Source organism: Zalophus californianus, chromosome 6 (assembly GCF_009762305.2).
Source record: "Zalophus californianus isolate mZalCal1 chromosome 6, mZalCal1.pri.v2, whole genome shotgun sequence".
Lineage (NCBI taxonomy): Eukaryota > Metazoa > Chordata > Mammalia > Carnivora > Otariidae > Zalophus > Zalophus californianus.
In genome coordinates, this window is record NC_045600.1 from 110,694,300 (window position 1) to 110,707,850 (window position 13,551).

At 46.9% G+C, this 13,551-nt stretch overlaps 1 protein-coding gene across 2 annotated transcripts in view; it reads left to right on the plus strand.

The window, feature by feature from the left end:
- The window catches only part of THSD4 (thrombospondin type 1 domain containing 4), a 581,008-nt gene that overhangs the window by 120,413 nt on the left and 447,044 nt on the right, over positions 1–13,551 (plus strand). For both annotated transcript variants that reach the window (XM_027572149.2, XM_027572150.2), the window contains one exon: positions 8,215–8,662. In XM_027572149.2, the coding sequence (XP_027427950.2) occupies positions 8,215–8,662 (448 nt within the window). The remainder of the gene's footprint in view (positions 1–8,214; positions 8,663–13,551) is intronic.

Consider the following 13,551-nt stretch of genomic DNA (forward strand, 5'->3'; position numbering starts at 1 on the left):
GAGAGAGAGAGAGAGAGAGAGAGAGAGAGAGCGCTCACACACACGCACGCACGAGTGGGAAGAGGGGCAGGGGGAGAGGGAGAGGGAGGTCTCCATGACCAGTGTGGAGCCTGACACCGGACTCGATCTCATGACCCATGGGATCATGACCTGAGCTGAAACCAGGAATTGGACACTCAACTTACTGGGCCCCCCAGGTACTCCCTCCATATACTTTTATAAGCATGTAAGAGTATAACTCCTACATACGATTCCTATTGCCCAGCATCTTTTAAAATGTTTATAAAAACCTCGTAAAAGATGCATTTGGTCATACCAATGGATTTTGGAAAAAATATTTCACTTGATGGTAATTGCAAATGACATCTTCCTCCCTTTCTCCCAGTTTAAGGTGCCAAGTGGAAATGCTTTGTTTCCTCAGTGAGGGGAGGAAAGGAAGAAGGGTGTGCATATCTGGGGGGCTTGTGTGGAGGCAGCACCCCCCATCTGTAACCAGGAATCTGTGATACTTAGTTTAGTATTTCCTCAGGCCTGTGCTCAGGTCTGGAGATGGGCCAGCCAAATGTGCCCCAAAATGTTGGCTTGGTAAGAGTTTCATTTTGATATATCATAACAATGGAAAGTACAAATATGGCATCAAGGATTCTTTAAAATCATGGCGAGATGGTTCATTAGATGTAGTAGGAGTCTGTAGGAGCTCAGACTTTCTGAGCAGCTTCTGGCACAGGGACTCCCCAGCTCCCCTGATTCTGTCTGGCATCTCTAGTTGTCAGTAATCTCCCATCTTCCCTATGGAAGAATTGATTTCTGCTTCCTAGCCATTCAACTCAGGTACCTAGCTACAAAGGAATGCTGCTTCTCTAAACGCCGTGAGAGCCAGAGCCCCCAGGATCAAGCAGGGCAAGGAGACCTCCGCCTGGAGCTGGGAGAGCTGGTCTCACTGCCAGCCTCCTTCATGGAGGTCCCGCTTCCCCATGGTGCCCGGGCTCAGACTTCTGGGGCTCCTCGCAGGCCTGTCCCAGGGACTGTGGCTCTGCTGGACGCGGCGGCCCATGTGTGGCTCCTGTCAGCACAGCTCAGAGAGGCCGGGCCCCACACAGAGACTTGTCTGAGCTCTAAGGCCAAACAAAAGGGAACTCAACATGGAGAGTCTAAGAAATGCAAACAGCCTGGCTTTCAGAGGGCAGGCTTCTCTCTCTGCCTATTCCACTCAGTGCTCAGCAAAGAGGCGGGAAACCATCCGATAACCACAAGCAGCCTTGCCCGGTGGCTCTCCAGCTCTGACAGACATGCGTGGAGGCACCCCGACCCCATAATTCATCCCTCCTTTTGAGAATAAAGGCCGAGTCCCAGCCCCTGCCGGGTCCCTCTTTCCATTCCGAGAACCTGTTTCTTCTCCAGGGGTTGATACCAGGAATGGCCTCTCCCAGTGGATGAGACTTTTATTCTTACGTAGAGGAAGGTGGCCTTATCCTCAGTGCCACACCAGTTTAACCGTCTTTTCATAAAATATAATATTTCATAAAGCAGAAATGAAACAAATGCATTAATGGGAAGGGGGGTTTTCCTTCCTTTGGCAGTTGTGGTTTGAGCCATTCATTCATTCGTTATTTCAGTTCTTCAACAGTTGCTCAGCACTTCCTATGCCAGGTTCTCGGGATAGAAGACAAGAGGTATCCCCGGCCCCGAAGGAGCCTGCAGCCTGGTAAACTAAGGCAGACTAAACACTCATGCTGTAACTAAACAGTTCCATGGGGTCCAAGAGGAAGCTGAAAGAGAAGGACATGGATTTTATGCAGTGAAACGTTGGGCTGGAGTTCGCACCAGGAAGAGCATTACTGGGGAGGTAATGCTTCTGCGGAGTCCCAAAGGGGGAAGAGGTAGTCAGTCCAGGACCTGGCGGTAGAGAAGGCAGCCCCAAGAGGAAATAGCATGAACAGCGTGTGAGAAATGAGTGCACGGAGTGTGGCGTGGGTGGTCCGTGAGGTGCCAGGGGCTGTGACAAGACAGGCAGCCGGAGTCGTGTCGTGCAGCCTGAGTGGCAAAGCCGAGGACTGTGGACTGGACACAGAGCTGGGGGAGAGTGGAAGGGCCAGCTGGCTTTGGGCGATGGGGGGGCATGTGGGGGTGAAACAGAGCAGTGGTTTTCACAGTGTGGTCCCCAGACCACCAGCATCAGCATTGCCTGGGAATGTGTTAGAAATGCAGATTCCCAGATCCCACCCCAGATCTCCTGAATCAGACTCTTGGCAGGTGGGCTCAGTGGCCCGTTTTAACAAGACTTCCTGGTGATCTTGATGCTTCCTCAAGTTTGAGAGTTGCTGATGTGGAGACTATAGGAAGAACTAGAAGGGGAACAGTCTTGGAGGGGGGAAAGATGATGAATTTGGGCTCGAATGTGTGGAGTTTGAGATGTGTGTGGGGATGGGTGGGCGAGTGTGGTCCCAAGACCCATGGCATTGGCATCACATGGGAGCTTGTTGCAAATGCAGAATCTAAGGTCCAGCCAGACCTCCTGAATCAGAAGCTGTACCTTGACAAGATTCCCAGGTGAGAAGCAGACTCTCTGTAGTCTAGAGGTCAGTTGGGACTATGCGGTATACTCAGGAGAAGGGTCTGGGCAGGCAGAAGAAGTGTGGGTGTTGTCTGTTACCGGTGATGGTTGCAATGACACATTTCCCAGGCACGTGCATAGGGTTGAGAAAAGGAGACTAGATGTGGTGTCTGTGCTGGAATGCTCACGCTGGCTGGGACTAACATCACAAAGCTGCACAACATCACACATAATGAGGCCCTGGATGGCAGCCAGCCTGTTATAAGGAAAACATTTTATGTGCTTGTTACCCTTTCCAAAATGCTATTTGCAGCCACTATTTCAAGAAACAACAATTTCCCAGACACCCACAGTAGGTCATGAGAAGGACTGGGACCGGAACCTGGTGTCAGAGCCCTACTGTTAGGTTCTTGTCATTGGGCCATCCTGTGGGGGAGGGAGGCTCTGCATTTACTTCTGTTTCAGGGTCTGAAATGTGGAATAAGCAGAGAAGACATTACACAGGATGCTCAATAGATGTTCATAGAATCTGCTCAATAAAGGTTTGTCGATGGTTATTGAAACAAATGATGGAAAACAAAATGACAAAAAGTGCATTCCTATTGGTAACCTCAATTTGATCTTTAAAACATCATTATAAGTTGATAAGACAGGAATTATTCATGGTCTAATTTTTTAAAAAGTAACAGCTTTATTGAGATATAATTAATATGCCATAAAACCAATCATTTAAAGTGTAATTCAGTGGGGCGCCTGGGTGGCTCAATCAGTTAAGCGTCTGACTCTTGATTTCGGCTCAGGTCATGATCTCGGGGTCCTGGGATTGAGCCCTGTGTCGGGCTCCCAGCTCAGCAGGGAGTCTGCTTCTCCCTCTCCCTCTGCCCCTCCCCCTTCTCTAGTACTCTCTCTCTTTAAAATAGATAAGTAAATCTTAAGAAAAATAAAAAATGAAGTGCATAATTCAGTGGTTTTTATTATATTCACAGGCTGTGCAACCATCTCCACTGTCTAATTGCAGAACATTTCTATCACCCCAAAAAGAAACCCCATATCCTTCAGCTGTCACTCTCTATTTTTCCCTCCCTAAATCCCCTGGCAACTGCTAATCTTACTTTTTTAATTATTATTTTTTAAATTTAAATTCTAGTTGACATATGGTTCAATATTGGTTTTAGGAGTAGAGTTCAGTGGCTCATCACTTATGTACAACACCAAGGGCTCATCACAACAAGTGTCCTCCTTAATGCCCATCACCCATCTAGCCCATCCCCCACCCACCTCTCTCCATCAACTGTCAGTTTGTTCTCTATCATTAAAAGTCTCTCATGATTTCTCTCCCTCTCTCTTTTATTCCCCCCTCCCGTATGTTAATCCATTTTGTTTCTTAAATTCGACATATGAGTGAGATCATATGGTATTTGTTTCTCTGACTTACTTTGCTTAGCGTAACATTCTCTAGCCCCATCCACGCCGTTGCAAATGGCAAGATCTCAATTTTTTTGATGGCTGAGTAGTATTCCATTGGGTATGTATACCCCCTCTTCTTTATTCATTCATCAGTTGATGGGCATTTGGGCTCTTTTCATAGTTTGGCTACTGTGTAATCTACTTTCTCTGTGGATTTGTCTCTTCTGGTTAGTGCATATCAATAGGATATGTGGCCTTTTGTGTTTGGCCTGTTTCACTTAGAATGTTTTTGAGGTTCATCTCTGTTTTAGCATATCTCAGTACTCTGTCCCTTTTATGGCTGAATAATAACCCATTCTTTGGGTATACTGTTTTGTTTGTCCACTTATCACTTGATGGACATGGGTTGTTTCTGTGTCCTAGCTGTTGTGAAGAAAGCAGTTATGTACATTCACGTGTGAGTTTTTGTGTGGACATATGTTTTCATTTCTCTTGGGTATATAGCTGAGATCGGAATTGCTGGGTCATATGGTAACTGCATTTACCTTTACTGAGGAACTTCCAGATAGCTTTCCAAAGTGACTGCACCATTTTACATTCCCTCCAGGAATATGCGAGGGTTCATTTCTCTGCATCGTCTCCAACACTTGTCCTCTTTATTGCAGCCCTCCTGGTGGGTGTGCTCTCATTTTATGGGTAAGAAAACGGATGGTGCATTGTTTACCAAAGTTCATAGAGCCTAGTAGGTTGCCAAGTTAGAACTTTTTCTTTCTTTAAAGCAAATACTTGTATGATGCATGCTCTGTGCTAGGCATTATTTAAGTCTTTTGCTCTTACTATTTATTCTTTACAACAACCTGAAAGGAAGGTACTGTTATAAATGCATACAGGGCAGGACTGGGCCTAGAGCTGGGGTCCTTGGGCACAACACTGAAGGAGACAGCACTCTGAGATTCCACCAGCACCTACACGACCCTTCCGTGCTGCATCCTTTGTGCCTCACTGGCCTCATCTTAGCCCTGACCCTGTGTGAAGAAACTGACACAGCGGAAGATGGAGTAACTTACCTGAAGCTGCATAAGTCAGTACATGGCAGAGTTGGGATTCCAACCCAGGAAACCTGGCTTCAGAGCTCAAGCCATTAACCACTATGCTGTGCTCACATGTAGGCCTTTGATGCCCAAACTGGGCTTTTTTCTGTTTCTTTCTCAAGACCTACGCTTCCCAAATTTGACAAGTGAGGAATGCAAAGTAAAATCCCAAAGATGGGTTATAGGGAGACCAAACAGAACTAACTGAGCTCACAGCTTGCCAGGTACCTACCGCATGTTCCCTGGAAGGGTTAACTGGCCACACAGTTTCCCTTGGCCACATCTGTGCTTGTTATCCCAACACTGCATAAATCTGCCTAGTTCGTGTCGGCCACCCTGCAAGTGTCCAGATGGACCCTGTCCTGGTGGGGAAGGGGCCATCCTGAACCGTCAGGATGATGAGTTCTGCCCGCTGTAAGGAAAACACATGCTCTCTTGGCCAAGTGGCGATGAAACTGCCCTTCGATCCAGCATCCCGATTCAAGGATGCAGAAATCACATCTCTCACAATCACACCCCAACTGGCGGCTCACTCTTGTTAGCCTCTTTATCAGAGTTAACCGCTCGTTTGTTTTTGAAACATCATCTTTCCAGTGGTGATGCTGTTCCTGTGGGTTTTGCATGGTTCTCCATTTAGGCCGAGGCTCCTGGAAGGTAACCTGGATACAAAAATGTTCATCCTCAGGGTGATGGGCGGCCTTTGGAAAGATGCTTACCCAAGTCATCAGCCAACAGTAGGTTCTCCCTCTGCTGCCTCTGTTCCCCAAGAGCAGGATCAAGTCAGTCCCGGTTCAGTAGCTCTCGGTAGGTGAGATGCAGCAGTGCATCCTGGCCCAGGCCAGCAGATTTCTGTTACGTCAGAAGAAAATTTTACAGCTGTTGTTCTCCATTAAAAATGGTCACTCTTGGAGCACCTGGGTGGCGCTGTCGGTTAAGCATATGACTCTTGGTTTTGGCACAGGTCATGATCTCAGGGTGTTGAGATGGAGGCCCTTGCTGGGAGTCTGCTTGAGTTTCTCTCCCCCTTTCTCTCTGCCCCTGCCCCCCTACTCTTGCACACTCTCTCTCTCTCAAATCAATCAGTAAATCTTTTAAAAATACAATCTTTTATGGTTGCATTTTTACCCTTTTGTTTGGAATTTCAATTCCTCAAAGCTGTGGGACTCTGGACCAGCAGTACCAGCAGCACCTGGGAGCTTGTTGGAAACGCAGAGTCTCAGGCCCCACCCCAGACCAAGTGAATCAGAGTCTGCCTCTAACAAGATCCCTAGCTGATTCCTGGGCACATCCAAGTTTGAGAAGCACTGCTCCATGTGTCCTCATTTCTCAATAACCAAGCTGGCATCTCCACCCAGCGTTTACTTTGAGGCTGGAATTCTTGGTAGGCTTTCAGATCTTAAAAAGAAAAGACACACACACAGAGAAATTCTTTCCCTCGCCTTTACATGATGTCATTCATTTTACCTGGCCTGCCACAAGAAAGAAAAAGGCAGATTACATCCAAGTTATATATATTTTTAAGACTAACTTCTTAATTGCCTGTCTTAAAGCGGCATACTGGATCCCCCATCATTAACAGAGTCCCAAGTGTTGCCAAGATTAATCGAGAAATGCCTCAAGGCAAAATAAACACTGTAGCACAGTTTAATTCAAAACCATATCAGCTAAGAATGAAGGTGCAATTAGTGATAAAGATGTTAATAATTAGTTGTGGTCTGTTAAATTTTATATTCAGTGGTTACATAGAATGAAGAAAGAATTTCCTCATGAGGACAGAAATTAATGTTTCACCTTCATTGCTATTTTAATGTGCTTATTTTAATGGGGCCATCCTGTAGAAACCCTTGGGCACATTTCCAATTTTACATAAATGTAGAATTAATTATTATGGAAGCATATAATTTTAGAGCTGGAATGACCTTCATGGTCATTAGATCCAGCTCAGACATTTTACAAAGAAGAAATGATTTCTTCAGGTCCTGCCACCGAGTATTGGAACCTTGCTCCCCAACTCAGACCAGTGACAGTGAAACCCCTTCTCACATCCCTGCAGACAGAAATGCTTCTTTTTGCCTCAAAAATCCCACAGCTTTGAGTTGAAATTCCAAACAAAAGTGTGTAGTTGCTCGCAAGTCCCTTACTCCACCTTACCCCACCATGTTCTGGTTGCTTTCTGTTGTAAGGTTGCTTGGGAACCATATCTGACTCACTTTTATATTCCTGACCATTCCTAGCTCTGGGTTTTGTAAACAGTAGTCGCATAATAAATTTACATGCAGTTGTGGTGTGCTGGAGCTGTTCTATCCCATTCACTAGAGCTGGTTGTGTCTTCATGATGGTGGCTTGAGATTGGCCATGGAGGAAACATTTACACCCTGGATGTAGATAAATGCCACAAACCAGGGCTATCTCCACCCCACCCCCGAAAACCAGCACACAACTGTTTATGTGATTTTTCTAAGGTCACAAGACAGCAGGTCTTGACAAAATCTAAAGATTATACCAACACGAAGATGCCTGTTCACCCAGTGTTCAGCGTGTGTTGCCTCAAGAGTGATGGATAGCCAACTGTTTGACCTCCTCTAATTTCTTTGGGGATTAATTTTGACCGAGAGCAAGTCAGGCCTCAGGGCTGCATTAGGGTGTGGTTGCTTAGCTAAATTCCACTTACCTGGAAAAGCTATTTGGGCATGAATGGTAAAGGAAACTGGTCTGAAATATCAGGCACAGTTGAGTGAGAAAAAAAAACCCCACAGATTATTCTCAGAGAAAACAAATGAATAGGAAGTTACTGTGGCCGAAATTACAATTATAGCCTTATACTTCTCAAAAAACCTCAGTGGCTCCCTACAGCCTGCAAACAGGCCCAAAGGCCCTGCCGTCAGTCACATACTGACCACAGCTTACTGTTCCAACCTCACTTTCCACCACTCACATCGCCCACCTTCTTTCGACTTTCCAGCCTCTGTGGAGCCCCTCTGCGCCAGCTTCCATGACGTCCCCTTCTCCTGGAATGCCCTCCCTCTACCTCCCTGGTCCACCATAGGCTCTGTCCCAGAGTTTCCATCCCTCCCCAGGCCCCTCCATCGTGGACCACAGCTTCGGGGTTAACACGGAGCTTCCTGTGACTCGGTTCTTCTCCGCTTGTGTGTCTTTCTTTAGGAGCAGGACCCGCGGTCCCATCGGCCCTGGCAAGTATGGCTACGGGAAGGCCCCGTACATCTTACCACTGCAGACGGACTCCGCACACTCGCCGCAGAGGCTTCGGAGGCAGAGGCCCCCGTCCCGGCATTCCAGGACCCAGGGGGCATCCGGTCCTAGCCACGGCTACGGCCCGCCGGCCCACCGGGCTCCCCAGCATGGGCCTCTGTACCAGAGTGATGGTGGCCCTCGTTCTGGACTGCAGACCTCCAAGGCCTCCCTCTACCAGCGGCCCTTGACCCTCGACCAAGGCTTTCCCGCAGCTTCCAGTCTCTTCCACGGCCCGGAAACCAGCAGCAACCATGGCATGGGGGCCCCCAGGGCAGCTCAGAGCTTCTCGCAGCCCGCCCGGTCTGCAGCCATCTCCTGCATTGGGGCCTATCGGCAGTACAAGCTGTGCAACACCAATGTGAGTACACACGGCCTCACGCGGGCCTGGGGACCACTATCGCTCCTCTTTCTGCGTTGCTGTCACGTGGAAGACAGCGAGGGCCCGGTCCCTTAGGCCATGTTAATGCACCCGTATATCTTCTCTCCCTCTCTCTTCTCTCCATGAGTTCTCCATGGATACTTCCCCTTTTCGTAAGGTTGTGACTTTAATAACTTAGGAATAACTTCTTGACGGTCGCTGTTGCTGCGTATCACACAACCTCCACATTCTCAGGGGCGTCGTATCAACGATATTTATTCTTTGTGCACAGGTCGGTGGGTCAAGGGCAGTTTGGCTAGTTTAGGGCCAAAGGTGGCAGTGCCCAAGACGTGGGAGTTGGCGGAGGTTTGACCAGCATCCGTATGTTCCAGTCAGTGTCCTGCCATTCTAGGCGTGAGCGCTTTGGATATTGTATGATGAAAAAGCCTGAGAGTGAATAACTTGCTGAAGATTCCATAGCTAATCAGTAGCAAAGTGAATTATAAATGGGAACTACATAAGATGACCAAATGTGGTTTTTTAAAAAAAAAAATCAGCTTAAAGAGTATATCTAAAGGAGAAAGGAATAAGAGAATGTTCAAAGGTTAAATTTCCAAGTTGCTCTGTTTTTCATTAATAATTTAATCTGCCTTAATATTCTGTTACTGGGCAACAGGACAGCTGTTACATATTAGCTTCAATTTCCTCATTAAAAATATATTTCCTGCTATAGAGTCCATAGAAACGACTTAATTTGTGATCTTAATAATTCCTCTGAATGCCTGAATTGCTTTTTAGCCTGTTCTTCCACTGACAGACTTCAGGAATTATTAATTTTTGTAAAGCAGTAATTTTTCTAAAGCCATTACAAATCAGTCAACCATTAAGTCTTAATTAAGCATCACTGCTTGCTTGTAACGGACTGGGAGACATGGAAGATGAAAGAAAAGTCGTATTATCTATCTTGTAGAGTCGTTAGGAGGATCAAATGAGGTGATGTTAAGACAGGTCTTTATAAATCAAAAAGAAATACTTGTGTCCGTGATCATACATGGTCCTTGTTCTTGAATATCATTACTATCCTTTTAAGGATCTTTAAGATTCAGGGGCACCTGGGGAGTTCAGTCGGTTAAGCATCCGACTCTTGATTTCAGCCCAGGTCATGATCTCAGGGTCGTGAGATAGAGCCCCGTGGCTCCGTGACAGCCTCCGAGGTGGGCGTGGAGTCTGCCCCTCCCCCACTCTCTCTCTTTCTCTCTTAAAAAGAAGTAAAATTAAAATCTTTTAAAAAATAAATGAAATGAATTCATCTGTAATGTAGAACACAGTCTCCCATTGACTAGTATGTTTCTTAATTTTGAAGACCACATAAATCATAAAGAGAAAGAAAAAGAGAGCGAACATTTGGCACATATGTGGACCTGGTATCTACTTAGTATTTCTGTCACTTCACCTACATTTTGCAAGTACGCACATTTTGCTAGGCCTGTGCTGCTGACAGCAGGGCCACCTCTCTCCATGTGCACGTTGTAGCTTTTCTGGGTACTGGGATGACTCCACTATTAAGGACATTGAATTGCAAGGAATCTTAGAAAATGCCTGTGAATTTATGATGTCTGCCATCATTTGGCAGCTGGCAAAGTAACACCGCAAACCCAGGACAGAGACGTCAATGTCGACAAAAGATTATATAGCTTTAGTTCCGTTTTCTTGGCTGTAACATTTCACACAGTGTCCTCCCCAGTGCACCCCATCATCCCAAGTCCCATCTTACTTACCCTGATTGAGAGATGCCATTCCTTAGAGGTCCCATGACTGCCTGTCTTCTTTTTATAAGCCCATGGCTTCTTGGCTCTTGGGTCATCCCCTAGCCCCCATGAACACCTTAACACTCCCTGTGTTAGGGCTCCCTAAGACCTCTCCTAGGTTTGATGATTTGCTGGGAGGACTCATAGCTATGATTTATTACAATAAAAGGATACAGAGCAAAATCAGCAAAGAGAAAGGCACATGGGACAAAGTCTAGAGGAAGCCAGGCACACACTTCCAAAGTCCTCTCCCAGTGGAGTCACACAGGATTTGCTTAATTCCCCCAACCAATGAGTTGTGACAACGCGTGTGAAGTGTTGTCTACAAGGGAAGCTCATTAGAGACTCGGTGCCCAAGGTTTTTACTGGGGGCTGGTCGCATAGGCACCCTCTGCCTGCCACATACCAGAATTCCAGACTCCTAGAAGGAAAGCAGGTGTTGAGCATAAACTATATTGCTAATACAAATAGTTTGGGCAAAGTGAGTCACTCTTATCACTCAGGGAGTGATGGAAACCCTTCTGAAATCCAAGTTCCCAGATGCCAGCCAAGGACCAATCTTGCAAGCAAGCCTTTCTGAAGAGAGCTGTTTCAGTCCTGCTGTGTGGAGTCTTATTTGCACACTTCCTGTGTGGACTCATGTGCTCCGTCACCTTAGCATGAATGACCACATGTGGACATTTATGTACCCTCCCCTACCAGTGGGCAACATGAAGAGATAACATGAATCTCCAAATTGTGTAAATTTCCTACTCCAAGATGAAAGAGGTGAAGGGCAGTATTGTGAAAAATTGTACTAGTCTCCCAGGGAATACAGGTTATCACTTATGTCCTCTCCAAAGATTAAAAAGGAATATGTGCATTTAGAGATTTCTCCCCATTCCTATCTGGGAGAAGAGAAAGAAGGGAAGTTAGGCCAGGGCATGTTGGAAACATCCCCTGATTTCAGAACTCCATCCCTTAAACTAAGTGCCCAGTAGATCCCACCCAAGTTCTCGATGGAATACCCCACTTGCTAAGACTACCCCCACAGTGGACGTCTCAGTTGTGACCTCCACTACATGGTGATGCATATGAGGGGTGGTGTGAATGGTTTGGCAGGCTTCCAGATCTGGAAACAGTATCTCATCACTGCTCACAGTCTCTCCCTCAACACGCTTGGGGTCCAGGGGCAGAGAAGGTGCCCAGTGCAGCGGCCTGGATGTCATTGCCCTTGGTGCTGGAGCACCTGGGGACAGGGAGGAACTCTGGGAGCACAGAGCAGGAGGCCGCTGGGTTGGGGAAGACTCCACTGAAGAGGGAACAGGTGAGCTGAGCTTCTAAGGTTGGCCGAAAGAGAGAAAAGGGCATTTAGGGGCAAAAGAAAGAGCTTAGTCAAAGAGAGGGAGGCAGGATTGTTGCCAGAGCCTCAAAAGGCGCCGAGACACCTGCCAGGTTGTAGGGCCCTTCCTTTCTTAACCTCTGGCCTCCTCCTATCCACTTTAAATAATCACAATTTTAGTGGGCATTTTGTTCTTTAACATCTCAAAATACAGAGATTTCATATGGGCCTTGCTTGACTTCTATACATGAGGTAGATGCGTGGGAAAACATTTAGAAACACAGTGCAGAGTGAGAAAGTGATCTAATCAACTGGTTTAATTGGGGTTAGGCTGCAGGGCATCTGAAATAGTGGACTCAGGGGCAGGCTGTGCTGGACTCGAGCCCCAGTCTCCTTGGGCAAGGCGCTCAACTCCCTGGGACCATCAGGGAATCGGCGATAATAACAACACCTGTTCCACAGGGTTGATTGTGCACACTAGGAGCTGATACGTTAGGAAATACGGTGGTTTGACCTGGGGAAGTAAACGTGGCTCGCGTGCCTCTCCGGAGCTTGGAGCAGAGCAAAGTCTCGCCATGTCACTTTCCAAGTGCTCAGTCACGAAATTGTGGTTGAGGTGGTCAGACTTGCTCAGAGTCCCCTTTTGTCCTCTGGATTACCTGGGGTTCAGAGTCCTTTCCCTTCGCCCATCAATAAAACACGATTGCCGGGGTGCCTGAGTGGCTCAGTCGGTTAAGCATCTGCCTTCAGTTCAGGTCATGATCCCAGAGTCCTGGGATTGAGCTCAGGATCGGGTTCCCTGCTCCTTGGGGAGCCTGCTTCTCCCTCTCCCACTCCCCCTGCTTGTGCTCTCTCTCACTCTCTCTGTCAAATAAATAAAATCTAAACAAAACAAAACAAAACACAATGGCCAAGAGCCCCAACATGTCAAGTGTAATGTAGCTTCCCTGCAGTCACCCTTGGGTCAGGTGTAAAGTGATAAGAAAATGAAACTACAGATAAGTTCCTGCCAGTGAATGCTTACCACCCTCAAATGTGAATGTTTAATGTGAAGCCCCATCTTGTGATGTCATCTGGGAATTTTAAACATCTAAGTGTGTCTTTAGGATTGTTTGACTCTATTAAGATGTCCTTTATGAAATACTATAAAATAAATAATAAATGCAGTCCTAATGATCTCTGCATGTAGACTTTAAAGATAAGGAAGGGTTTTTTTTTTTTTTTTAACATTTTATTTATTTATTTGAGAGTGAGAGAGAGCATGTGCTGGGGGAGAGGCCAATGGAGAGGGAGAAGCAGGCTCCCTACAGAGCAGGGAGCCCAATGCTGGGCTCAATCCCCGGACCCTGGGATCATGACCTGAGCTGAAGGAAGATGCTTAATCGACTGAGCCACCCAGTCGCCCCAAGGAAGGGTTTTTTTGGTTCTGTTTTTCTTTTTTTTCTTGCTTACATTGTATGTGAGGAAGTTAAGGTGACAAGCCCCAGGATAACTAGAGACAGTTTCGGTCTTTTAGAGCAGACACCAATCTTCGACCTCTACTGGTACAACACGCCAGGCCACTCGCTAGTGTGGGTTCTTACTTGGAGTCCATAAACACAGCATTGACATCGGTGGTGGGGTCCGGCATGAGGCTGTGGGTCAGGGACACTGAGATGAAGGCAAGTCCTGGCTCTCAGTGGCTCACAGCCCAGTGGGAGAGACTCCTAAATAGATCATGACAACTATGGAGTGCAGGCACCACTGCATGTGCTGGGAGG